At 41.0% G+C, this 12,453-nt stretch overlaps 1 protein-coding gene across 1 annotated transcript in view; it reads right to left on the reverse strand.

Annotated features, from left to right (window-relative positions):
* Positions 1 to 436: 436 nt before the first annotated feature.
* oca2 (oculocutaneous albinism II) overlaps positions 437 to 12,453 on the reverse strand; it is a 65,857-nt gene continuing 53,840 nt past the window's right edge. Inside the window, exons 23-24 of the mRNA XM_030727616.1 lie at positions 11,820 to 11,913; positions 437 to 1,303 (exon numbers count right to left, since the gene is read on the reverse strand). Coding sequence (XP_030583476.1) covers positions 1,216 to 1,303; positions 11,820 to 11,913 — 182 coding nt within the window. The 3' untranslated portion in view covers positions 437 to 1,215. The remainder of the gene's footprint in view (positions 1,304 to 11,819; positions 11,914 to 12,453) is intronic.

The following is a 12,453-nucleotide window of genomic DNA, read 5'->3' on the forward strand; positions in this document are numbered from 1 at the left end:
CCTCTCCTCTTCAGCCAACACCAGCACAGTGTCCACCAAGACCCTGTTGGACAGCAGCACTGGAGCCCTGGCATGGAAATCTCATTCTTGATCATTCACATGAAGTACAATGTTTTGCGCAGGATTTGGGCTCATACAGGTACCTTCAGGGTCAACCCTGGGTTTACTGTACTAAGAAGGTGGTTCATGTCTTACCACAGTAAATAACCATAGTATGTAAACATAATGCTGTGAATTATCTGTGTGTCAGATTATTAATCAATAGATATGAATTCACCACCTACAGAGCAATCAGTTCTATGGAAAATAGCATTCCCATTCCTGGAAGACTGTGTGCAGAGAGTAGGAGGGTGTAAAGCTTTGCTGCCGTATCTGAAGTCTGATGAGAGTCAGTAATGAATATAGATTCTTAAAAGCAACTTTATTCCTTATTAATATGTTTTTGGCTGCATTTCATTCATTGAACACTGAAGTTCAGGTTGTTGGGCTGTATAATACATACAGATAAAGGGACAAAGTAAGAAGACACTGTTCAGTGCATGTAAGAACATTTACATGATGAATGATTGCAGAAAAAAAAAACAGTTTACATGAGATCACCATTTACACAATCCACTACACAGTATACAATGCTTTGATCACAGTCTGTAGTTTTCTTGTCTCATTGGTTCTTTGCAGTTAAATCGATGCTGCCTGTGTTTTTCTGCTTTTGAGATTTGGAAGCTCAAAAAATAATTAGACACAAACTGTTAAAAATCCCTTTCACTGGATCTTGTGGTTCCTTTAAATATCAACACAGGTTTGGTAAACCACAGGTGAAATATTCGTGATCACTCTTCTAAATGTTTAAACAGGTCACGTGTTTAGTTTTGTTTTTCCGGTCTGACATCAGAGAGCACAGTGTTAAATGCTTACACCAATTATTTTACCCAGTGAAGCCATAGCACCACGTGCACCATAATAGACTGGTGACATTTTTGTTTCAGAAATTTCTTGGACTCAAAGTTTGGTAAAAGCTCACGTAAATCTGGTCCCTGATAGTCTGCACGTTACTCAAAGACACCTTTCCATGCTTTGAAAAATATGGCTGCAATGCTTCATATAATGCCGGTAAACTGATCAGTCAGTCAGGTTACACATCATGTTTCAGTGAGCTCAAACTCTTGGAGGGAGTGGTCACACAGTTTCTTTGGATCTCTGTGCAGCAGTTCCGGGTCACATGTTCCATCCCAGTCCGATGTGGGTGGCCAGCAGGTAGCACATGGCAATCATGCATGTCATTATCATCATGGGGAATCCCAGCCTGTGCAAAGCAAGAAAAGAGCAAGTTAGTTGCATTTCAGTCAGTATCACAGTAATCAAAAGATTTTTTCGGTCTGCAGTCATCTACATGTGGTGGCCTGTCTCTGTTCTGAGGTGTCCTCACTCTGTCATGTGCATGTGCAGAAAGCCAGAGACACAGAGCAGCAGCAGCAGCAGCAAGACCCAGCATCAGTGACAACAGACATGACATTTATTAAGTCAACATTAATGGTGGAGCTGGGATGGAGCTGGGGTGGAGGTGGGTTGTAAAGTGGCTTACAGATGTGCCCTAGATTAAGCCAGTCAGATGAACAGAAGCCTGACTTCATGTCCCACCTGAACTAACTCTCTGCTTGAGTTATTTTCTTCAATTTTCTAAAATTAATGTAAATGTTAAACATTAATGTTAACAAATTTATGTTCTTCCAGCTTAAAAGGTTAGCCACTGAGACCAATCACAGAGCTCAACCTCCACCAGTGTCATTATTTTAAGAAAACTGATCTAGTATGACACCAAAGGCTCCACCTCTCCACCAACTCTCATGTAATTTGGATCTTGCCTTGGAGGAGGAGCTATAGTAAATATTAGCTGAAAGCAGTTGGGAAGATGATTGACAGTGTTTTTGTGTTTTTGTCATTGTTCTCATCATTTTAAAATGTATTCAGTATTTCCCATCAATATGTCTTCTTTCATTATTTAGCCATTGTTGCATAATTTAATAGAAGCTGTTACCATAGCAGAAACGTAAGCTCCAGGATACACAGCATAACAAATCAAGAAAAGTGTTCACTGCTTTTATTATTTTCTACTATAACTCAAGCATGTTTCACATGTCTGACAGAAAAACCATCAAACCTCTCAGCTGTGTCAGAAAAAAGAATTACAGACACGTATCTGCATTTCTCTGGATCCAAGAGTTAAAGCGCCCGCCTGAAGCAACATGCTTAAAAAAGTGTTTAAGGCAGTCACAGCTAAACTTACCCTGCTTCATTCTGTCAAATTTCCTCTTTTTAAAAAATAAAATAAAAAGTATGACCAAAAATGACCAAAAAAAAGTTCTAAGTCCAGGCAATAAAGGTAGGTTTGAAACAATAATAAGACTTTTATCTTATAGGACTTTTTCTTCTCTTTGTTATTGTCTTTGTGGAAGACCTATTTTGACCTTTGGAAGCCACAGACAGTCAAACTCCTCTTACAGAGAAAATCAAATTATTGCAGAACCCAGCCTTATTGATGTGTGACACTTTCCTGAGCTCCACAGGCTAACTCTGTTTTCACTCAGCCTGCAGCACAGGGAGGTCAGAGCTGCAGCCGTTCAGAGATGGTAAAAATTCAGCGTCTTGATCAAGGACACATCCGCCTGCAGGTGAAGGCTTGCCTTCCTGCTCACTAACACTAGCACCTGCTCCAAGACACGCACACTGTTTACAGCAAAACAATCTTCAGCTTGATGCAATTGATGCACATCTCATTAGTCCAAAGTTTTCAACTGCAACAGAAACAGCCTCACATGGTGACATTTTTTAAAGGCCAGCCTTCTTCTGAATGTGATTGAAATGTAGTCATCCACATGTTGCATCAGCAGTGATCGCTGACATGTAAATAGCTGCTTCTCATCACTGAAGTAGTGTCCTTAATTGAAAATGTGTCCTTAGATGACTCTTGAACTGCAGATGGCTTGTGTTTGGATGTCTACCATGTCCTATATGGACACATGGCTGCTCTGAGGGCCAGAGATCTGTTCATCCTCACTCTGTGCCACAGATCACTTTGGAGGACAAAAACAGAAACTGCATGTATATTCAGCGTGCCAGCCATCAGTCTTCAAAGTAGAAGAGGACTAATTAAGACTAAAAAATAAGAACATATCGTTAAAATATCATTAAGAGCAGATGTTGCACTGAGTCTACGACAGAGTGAAGAGAAAAGGCCAAATCAGCCTGGAAATAATCATAAACCTACAGCTGCTATGTTAGCCGTGCTAATCTTTCTATTAGGATTAAAGACAAAATGATGATAATTATTTCAAATGCAATTATGTTGATAAACATTATATTTGGCCTGCGTGTGGTTTTACCAGCAGATGTACTCTGGTGGGAAATGAGCTTTATACTCACGAAGATTTCACACACTCAGGTCAGAAAAGCCTCACAGCTGCTTATATGAAATGGCAAGGTTAACTGTGGAAGTCAGATTTTTAGAGAGACAAAAGGTTACACGTCTCTTTGTGTGTATTTTCTGTTAACCAGAACATGACCTCTTCTTAGAGGATCTCAAGGTCTGAGATGACCATTTGGGTTCAGAATGCGTATCTGATGATTATTTTTCATTTTCTAATGTTTCACTGCCTTTATGTGTCATTACAGAAGTCAGGACTATGGTGTAGGCCAAGACTAAGGTTTATAAAGTTCTCATCAGAGAACTGTTATCTCTATCAGCATCAAGAAAATCAACAAAACAGGCCAAGATGTCCCTGGGATGGCCCCTTCCTGTTCCAACATGACTGTGCAACAGGGCAAAAAGCAGCTCCATAAAGACATGGATGAGCCAGTTTGAAGAACTTGACTGGCCTGCACAGAATCCTGACCCCAACCCGATGGAACACCTTTGGGATGGATTAGAGTGGAGACTGTGAGCCAGGCCTTCTCTCCAACATCAGTGTCTGACCTCACAGATGTGCTTCTGGAAGAATGGTCAGAAATTCCCATAAACACTCCTAAACCTGTGGAAAGCCTTCCCAGAAGAGTTGAAGCTGTTATAGCTGTAAAGGGTGGGCCCACATCATATTAGACACTCTGGATTAAGAATGGGATGACACTCAAGTTCATATGTGTGTGAAGGCAGATGAACAAATGTATGCATGTACAGTATGCATGCATGCATGCATGCATGTGGTATAAAAACAAGCGTCTTGGAGAGGCAGAGGTTTTAAGAAGTAAAGATGAGCAGACCTGTAAAAACTGTGTCTATAAACTGTGGAACAATTTCAGATTAATGTCCCTCAGTGTAAAATTGTGAGAACTTTGAATATTTTATTGTCTACATAATATCATCAGAAGAAAATCTGAAGAAATCTCTGTGTGCAGGTAGGAGGCTGCAAACCTGTGATCTTCAGGCCCTCGGGCAACACTGCAGTAAAAACAGGCCTGATCCTGTCCTGGAAATCACTGCTTAGATTGAGGAAAACTTCCAGAAATCACTGTCTGTGAGCACAGCTCACCACACCATCCACAGATGAAGGTTAAAGTTCCACCATGCAAAGAAAAAGCAATATGTGACCATGATCCAGAAACACTGCCATCTTCTCTGAGCCAAGTTCATTTAAAATGGACTGAAACAAAGTGGAAAGTGTTCTGAGAACAGATGAATATAAATTTGAAATTATTTTTGGAAAACATGGACGCTGCATCCTCCGGACTAAAGAGCAGAGGGACCATCTGACTTTATCTGTCATCAGCACTCAGTTCAAAGCCTGCATCTCTGATGGTATGGGGGTGCATCAGCGGGACTGGCAGCTGGCACATCTGGAAAGGCTCCATCAGCGCTGAAAGGTATATACCGGTGTTAGAACATGTGCTCCCATCCAGATGATGCCTTCTTCAGGGAAGACCTTCATATTTCGGTAGGACGATTCTAAACAGCATACTGCATCTATTCCAGCAGCACGGCTACATAGTAGAAGAGTCCGTGTGCTGAACGGCCTTCCGGCAGTCCAGATCTTTGACCAGCTGAGAACTTTCAGAGCCTTTTATATTTTATCTGTTCTACTGTGAATAAAATCTGGGTCAACAGGATTTACAGATCATTGCATTCTGGTTTTATTTACATTTTACACAGAGAACCAACTTCTTTGGAATTGGGTTTGTATGCGAGTACCTTTGTTATTGTGAATTCTAGTCGGTGTATTAATCTCTGTTGCCAGAACTATTTCAAATGTCAAATGAGTACTTGAACTGAAGAATAGTCATAATAGGTAAGCACTTCAGCACATTTAAATTGGAACACCACCAAAGTTTCTGAGTATTCAGCTGAACTGAGTTACAATGGTCAGAGTGACTATCATCTTTATTTACAGTAGCTGAATTTGGGGAATCGTGAGGAAAACATCCAACAAAAAGTTCAACAAAATAAAAATTTCTACTTATCTGCCTTCTAATATCTACTGTTGAGAACCATTTTCTACTGATAACAAAACCTTCTCTATAAAATGGCTCAGTGAAAATGGATCTACTTTACACTGATTTAGCAATTCCTTATTTAATAGCTGCTCAGTTTCAAAATTAAGTCTGATGTTTGATCATAAAGGCCAAATCAACTAACTTAATTGGGTTCTGCAGAAGCAAAACATCAACCATTAGAATCAGAAAATGGTTGGTTATTATCACCTGACTCACTGATCTTCTATCCAATGGTGTCTCTTACGGTGCCCCCACATGTTCACGTTATCACAGCAAAGAAAGTTCCTCCTTCAAATTCCCACTGCTACACTCCTCAGCATCTCCTGCAGTAGTGATATTGGTATTGCTTCATTAAACATGCAATATGCCTTTACTCTAGCAGGGGTCAATATTTTTGCAACATCAACTAAAAAACAAGTGTGATCAGCAGGTGTTTATATTTAGTTTATCTGAACTTTATTCAATTTCATGGACCTGAGAGGAACTGGTGTTCAGGTCTACCACAGCCTGACACTGCACAGAAGTCATCAACAACCAACCTGCACGAGGATCTGCTTTATAAGCTGCACGATCTCCACAGCAGTGGACTACAAAACAAAGCTTCAGGGCTTCCTTCTGTGGTGTTAGGGAAATACTCCCCATGCATAAAATTCATTTCTTCTTCAGAGAATCTATATTGCTATCAGAAAATGGCTTCAGGAGATGAATCAGTAAAAAGGTGGAACTTCCAGCTGATTCTAAACTGAAACTCTTAACATAACCCACACTGGACCAGGTTATGAGGTCAGTATAGGTTCCGATTGTTTCCTAACCAGGTGAAAAAAACTCAAAACATCTTTAAGCTCAACATCTCTCGCCAACCTGTTAGTCTGGCTTCCTATACACCCAAAGTGGTTTAAAGTGGTTTCTTGCCAAGATCTTCAGCCACTGATGCCGTCACTGTTTAAGTCACTGTCTGCCATACAATTACTGATAGGACATCTGAAAAACAATACAATATATAGCTCAAACTCAATCCCCATAGACACTGTCTGCTCCCTGACTATTAAATAACAAAACAAAAATCAGCAAAAAAGTTCCAAAAGAAAGAACAATAAATGATTTGATAATTGATCAGCATATTGATTGACTGGTTACAGCAGGATGAATATGTTAGTTTAAATGAATCAACACCCTCGACACACACACTAACTGTCAGTATCCTCAAAGCACAGGTTGAGGAGGAGGAGTAGCAGCAATCTTCCACTCCAGCTTATTAATCAACTAACAAACCCAGTTTTAAATGGAGTTTTAATTCATTTGAAAGTCCGACTCTTAGCCTTGTCTGCCCTAATTGGAAAATTCAAAAACTCAGAGTTTCTACCTGATTTCTCAGACTTTTTATCTGATTTAGTGCTCAGTTCAGATAAAATAATTATAGTGGGTGGTTTTAACATCCATTTAGATGCTCCACTGAGTATTTCTTCTTCATTCATCTCTTTTCACTCTGTGTGTACACCACTCTGCAGTTAATCATTAGTTATTATTAATCTCTGTCTCTCTTCCACAGTCTGTCTTTTGTCCTGTCTCTCTCCCCTCACCCCCAACCGGTCACAGCAGATGACTGCCCCTCCCTGAGCCTGGTTCTGCTGGAGGTTAAAAGGGAGTTTTTCTTTCTCACTGTCACCGAGTGCTTGATCACAGTGAGTCATTTTGAATGTTGGGTTTTCTCTGTATTATTGTAGGGTCTTTACCCACAGTATAAAGCACCTTGCAGCAACTGTTGTGATTTGGCTCTATATAAATAAAACAATTGATTAAACTTTGGAATTGAACTGCAGCTGCAGTGAAATCTTTTTAGATGTTTCTATTGAGCAATAGCTAGGGTTAATTTACAAAGTTCTAAAGAATTCCTTTTTTATTATTTTTCATATATTAATTAAGAGTTCCCTAAGTCGTGCCTTCCTTAATGATGGTATGCATGTAAAGGTTTACATTTTTGCACAGGGACACATAGTTTGCAGTTTGCAGTCAAGCTGTGGTAGACCTGCTGCATGAAATACTGGCCTGATTAAACAAAGACAAAAACAGCTCCTTGTTTCCAGCTGCCGACATCGGTGTTAAATTTGTCTAACAAAAAGGCAGCTGTCACAGTTTTTGTGGGTTTTTTTGCAGAACAAACACACAAAGCTTTTAATGTAGCTAAGTGGCTAATGCTACCTATTTTGGGTCAAGTTCAGCACCCTCACATGTTGATGAACCACAGAGAAGGCATGGAACAAAACAGGCTGCAAAGAGGCTGTAAAACATTTCCAGGGTGGACGCCAATGCAGCATTTAGCAGCGTAGATGGAGGATCACTACAGCTCTTTAGTGTTTAGATTGATTTGAAATTTGAGACTATACAGCACTGTTTCTGTTAATCTCATATGCGTTTTAAATTTAAGCTGCACTGTAATCACATATTGTTTATGGGAAATATGAGCCTGTCTTACTGTGATCACTGCCAGACAGCCTGAGGTCACCTCTAAATGATCCCTTTCTGCTGAGCAATACCTATTTCCCCATCACAGGCACAGCATGAGGGGACAAGGGGCAGATGAGAAGTTGCCACAAAACAGCTCAGAGAGGAACAGGGTTCACCTTGTCTAAAAATCCCCATTGACCTCGCAATCTCACACAATGATTTAATTGCATATGATGGGAGCTCTTTGAAAGTCCTGATGCAATCTCAGAGACTCTCTTTAGATAAACCAAAGGGATGCACTTCTCTGACTGTGGAGGGTGTAGGACAGAGGAGAGCAGCACTGCTTCTTGTGATAATGGTTGACCTGTTCCATTCAGCGAACACCATGACTTACAAAAAGCACGTTCGTGCAGTATTTAGGCTGTAAAGAGGTACACAAAAAAATTGTAATAACTCCAAAAATATGTATGTGTGATTTTAGTGAGTGTTTCTTAAAATTAAAGCAGTCTGTCGTGCAGAAGCTTATTGTTTCCTGCAGACAGCTGCATGAAGGCAAGTATTAAATCTGCACTGAAGCAGCTCACATTGTGTAATGTCATTTGTTTTTGTCTTTCTAAACTGTAACAGTTTACTACGTTTATGGGCATCTACAAGTAAAATTTAGCAGTGGGTCTTGTCTACAGTGCAATTCATTACAAGCACAAGCAGCAGGTTCTACTCAGCCGAGCTGGACTACTCACTACATACAGAGCTGTTGCTTTAGTGATGCATCTTGGGTTAATGGTTTGTGGAGAGGAGGATGATAAAGGCCTTGAGGCACGAAGGAAGCAACAGGGACCATGACAACTAACTGCTCAGCTATCGAGGGCCACTCATTTCCCTTTGTGATGGCTTATCAAAAAAGCATTTGTGCCCCTGTGGGCTCATCTGGCCCCTGAATTCATCCGCCTGATACTGCAACAGTCAATCCCAGCTGCCTGGAGTTGCAGACAGACTTCACTCCCTTACCTGTCTCTCTGAACAGCTGTGGCCCTCGCCATAGACAGCCAATTATAGGCAATGCTTCACCCGAGAGCAATGCTTCTGTCCAATAACTGTAAACACAGCTCAGTGGGAGCGAAGCAGAGCTGACAGACTGCAACTGTTTCCATCCATTTCAATGAAACCCTTTGCAGACGGACGTCCCCGAGTCTTTTTAGTGCAGTAACAAGTTTGTCAACATGCTATAACCAAGTGTGACACATTTTCCACCAATTACTTAACTGCCTTTAGTGGCACGTCAGAACCGATTGAGAAGGTAATGAAGACTGAAAGTGTATTGGTGGAATTTTTTCTTAATGCCAAAGGTCACCTGCAGTTATTCTTTTTTCTTCACATCCACAGTCTCATTAACTGTAAATAGCAATATCAGTGAAGCAACCTGCCACCGATATTTTTTATACCTCAGATTGCAGTATTAATATCGTGACAGTAACATATATTGTAGAGAAGACATATAGGAGGAACAATCTTTCTGCAAGTCCCTAAAATTGAGGGTATATTACATCTCAGTCAAAACAACAAATTGATCAGGACGTTAGTTCAGACAGGCCACAAAGTCAAGTTCAGCCACAATCCTGACAGATCAACTGATGGCTCAGCTGATCAGGGTCACAGTGATGCTGTGTGGTGTGTAGAGCTGAAGATGCAAAATGCAGAATGCAGGGTGATTCCAGCATTAATCTTATGTAAAGACTGTAAAGACCAGACAAAGGTCCAAAAACAAGAGAAAATAGATCATATCCAGGAAGGCAAATACAAGGTTCCACAGACTCTAGCAAAAAGGTGAACAGGGTAGCACAAGGAAAAATCCCACTGGAATATACGAGGACAAAGAGGAGGACAGGATTATCTAAAGGCTGAGGGCTGATTGGGAGTGAAGGAAAACAGGTGAAAGGAATTACAAGCAGGATACAAAAAATTACATGCAGGACAATCACACAGCAGAAAGAAAAACCAAGTGAATGAAAGAAACCCAACTTTCACAGTAAAACAGGAAATAACAAGAGAATTAATACAGACAAGCAAGGGCGTAGGAATGAGTTTACGATTGGGGGGGACACGCCCCCCCCCCCCCCCCCCGTCCCCCCTGTTTCCTGCGCCTATGCAGATAAGACATAGAAACTGCTTGTCAGAATAGAGAACATGGAGGAACTAACACATTAACACAGAAATGAGACAGATGGAGGAAGAGACAGGAGACTTGTAGTAGAAAATGCTTTGAGTGCTCAACTGAGCAGAAAGGCATTAGATCCAATCATTTAACATTTTCATAAAAGACCAAAACACAAATTGCATCTGCAAACCTCTCAGCAACCCACCTCTACTTCAGCTGCCCTTTTTAAATCACAGAATTTAATCAGTGACACATCAGTTGGCACTGAAGCCCGCTTTACTCTGTACAGGTTGCTTACTCCTGCTTTCCTCATCTCCAGATATGCACATGGAAGAACTGGGAATGGGAACAGCAACTACAGTTGTCATGGTCCTGGGCCTTTTGCCCAGCCTCTTGTGTTTTTGTTCCCTGAGGTCCTGTTATTGTTACATTTCTTTGCTTTTGGTTTTGATCCTTAGTTTGTTATGGTTATCTGTAATGAGTTCCTGTTTCCCTTTGTCCTTGCAGTTGTCCCTGTGTTCCCATGTTTGTGTGTGTGTGTGTGTGTGTGTGTGTGTGTGTGTGTGTGTGTGTGTGTGTGTGTGTGTGTGTGTGTGTGTGTGTGTGTGTGTGTGTGTGTGTGTGTGTGTGTGTTTGTGTGTGTGTGTGTGTGTTTATCATTTATTCCCTGCCCTTGTGTCAAGTTCATGTGTCCCAGTCTTTGTGTTTGGTTGCTTCCTGTTTTATTTTAGTGTGTCTTGGTCCTTGTGCTTTGGGTTTAGTTTTGCACTTTCGGCTCTTTGATGAAAATCTACAGCCAGCACAGACTCTGCATTGAGACAGTGTCACAAGGTTAATGTTAATCAAGTCTCTGATTCAAATCTGTTACACAAGTCCTCAAAGAAATGCTCTAACTTTGTCTCTTTTCATCATTGCATGCATTGCATTTAGCTGTTCCCTAAATAAAATGGCTAAACTGTTTCAAAGCGATGGCATATCAAGCCTAATCAGACTCACATTCATCCCTCTTTGAACATGACTGACCACTTCCACTGCTCCGACAAGCAAATTGTAAAGTACGTCTGGCTGTTATGTCACCAGGGTGCAAATTATCAGTGAGCAGGTGGCAACTTGATAGGAAGCCTGCTGACCATCCAGCCTGACATATAACCACATTGTTCCACCATTCATTTCATTTTTTTCTTGTAGCCACCACAGAGTTCTGAAATCAGGCTCCGTGAGGCAGTTTCACTCAGTATCAATTCAATCAGTCGCACATATGTTACCCTGTTTATGCCCCATTTATGGCTAGGCGTGACTCAGGGACTTTTATTTCTGCAGACATGAGGGAGTTTGACTTCCTCCACACTCACTGTAGTAAACATTTCTCTGCAGGGTCACTGAAGAGGACACAGACTCGAATCACTGCTTGCACTACATAAACTCGTGTGCTGTGTTGTTTCCTGGAGTTATTTTACTCACAGAATGCTGCACCTGCTGCACAGAGAGAAACTAAATGTGTCCTGTCGTATGATACTCAGTGTGAGACATTTGTTTTTTCTCGACATGTTCTGAGGCTATGCATACACACTGTTGGCAATTTCTAACGCAACATGTGATGAACATAAATGTGTAAGTAGCCCCACAGGCTGAATAGCCTATGGTACAGCACCACCACAAGAGCCAAACTAAGAACAGAGGGACTTCTCAAACGTGCTGTTTATGACCTCTTTGTTCTGTTACGGGAGACACAACTTACTTGAAGAACTCCATGAAGGAAAAGCCATATCCATGTTGCTCAGCAATTCCTGCACATACGACATTGGCTGATGCTCCTATCAATGTGCCATTTCCTAAATAGACAAGAAATCAAAGTCAAAGAAAAGTGTTAAAGTTCTCTTTATTATTTCCCAACAAACATATACTGGTACAGAGGTGGGCTCTCATATTAAATATGGCTAATGTTTCAAATGTGAACTGTTTTGTCTTCTGCTCTTGGATCTGATGGAGGGTCTTTACGGCTACAGAAAAAGTTCTGCTCTGAACACAGCTCGCCCACCTGCTCAGTCTGACTCAGAAATATCACTTTGCTAAAGAGTACTCTGCACAATTTTGGAGGTTGACCAAAAAAGAAAATGCCACCCCCACCCCCGAAAAACTGAATGGGAAATTATGTTCTTTAGTAAGTGTACAGTTTGCTTTCAGAACCTCCACCACTGCAAGAGGAGGAAGCTCTGTGTGTGTGTGTGTGTGTGTGTGTGTGTGTGTGTGTGTGTGTGTGTGTGTGTGTGTGTGTGAGTGTGAGTGAGAGAGAGAGAGAGTATCATATTATGAGCACAAGTTCTTTAAAGTCTTCCACATTTCTGTCCTGTCATAATACTATTTAGCATCAT

Source organism: Archocentrus centrarchus, chromosome 4, assembly GCF_007364275.1.
Source record: "Archocentrus centrarchus isolate MPI-CPG fArcCen1 chromosome 4, fArcCen1, whole genome shotgun sequence".
In the NCBI taxonomy this organism is placed as follows: domain Eukaryota; kingdom Metazoa; phylum Chordata; class Actinopteri; order Cichliformes; family Cichlidae; genus Archocentrus; species Archocentrus centrarchus.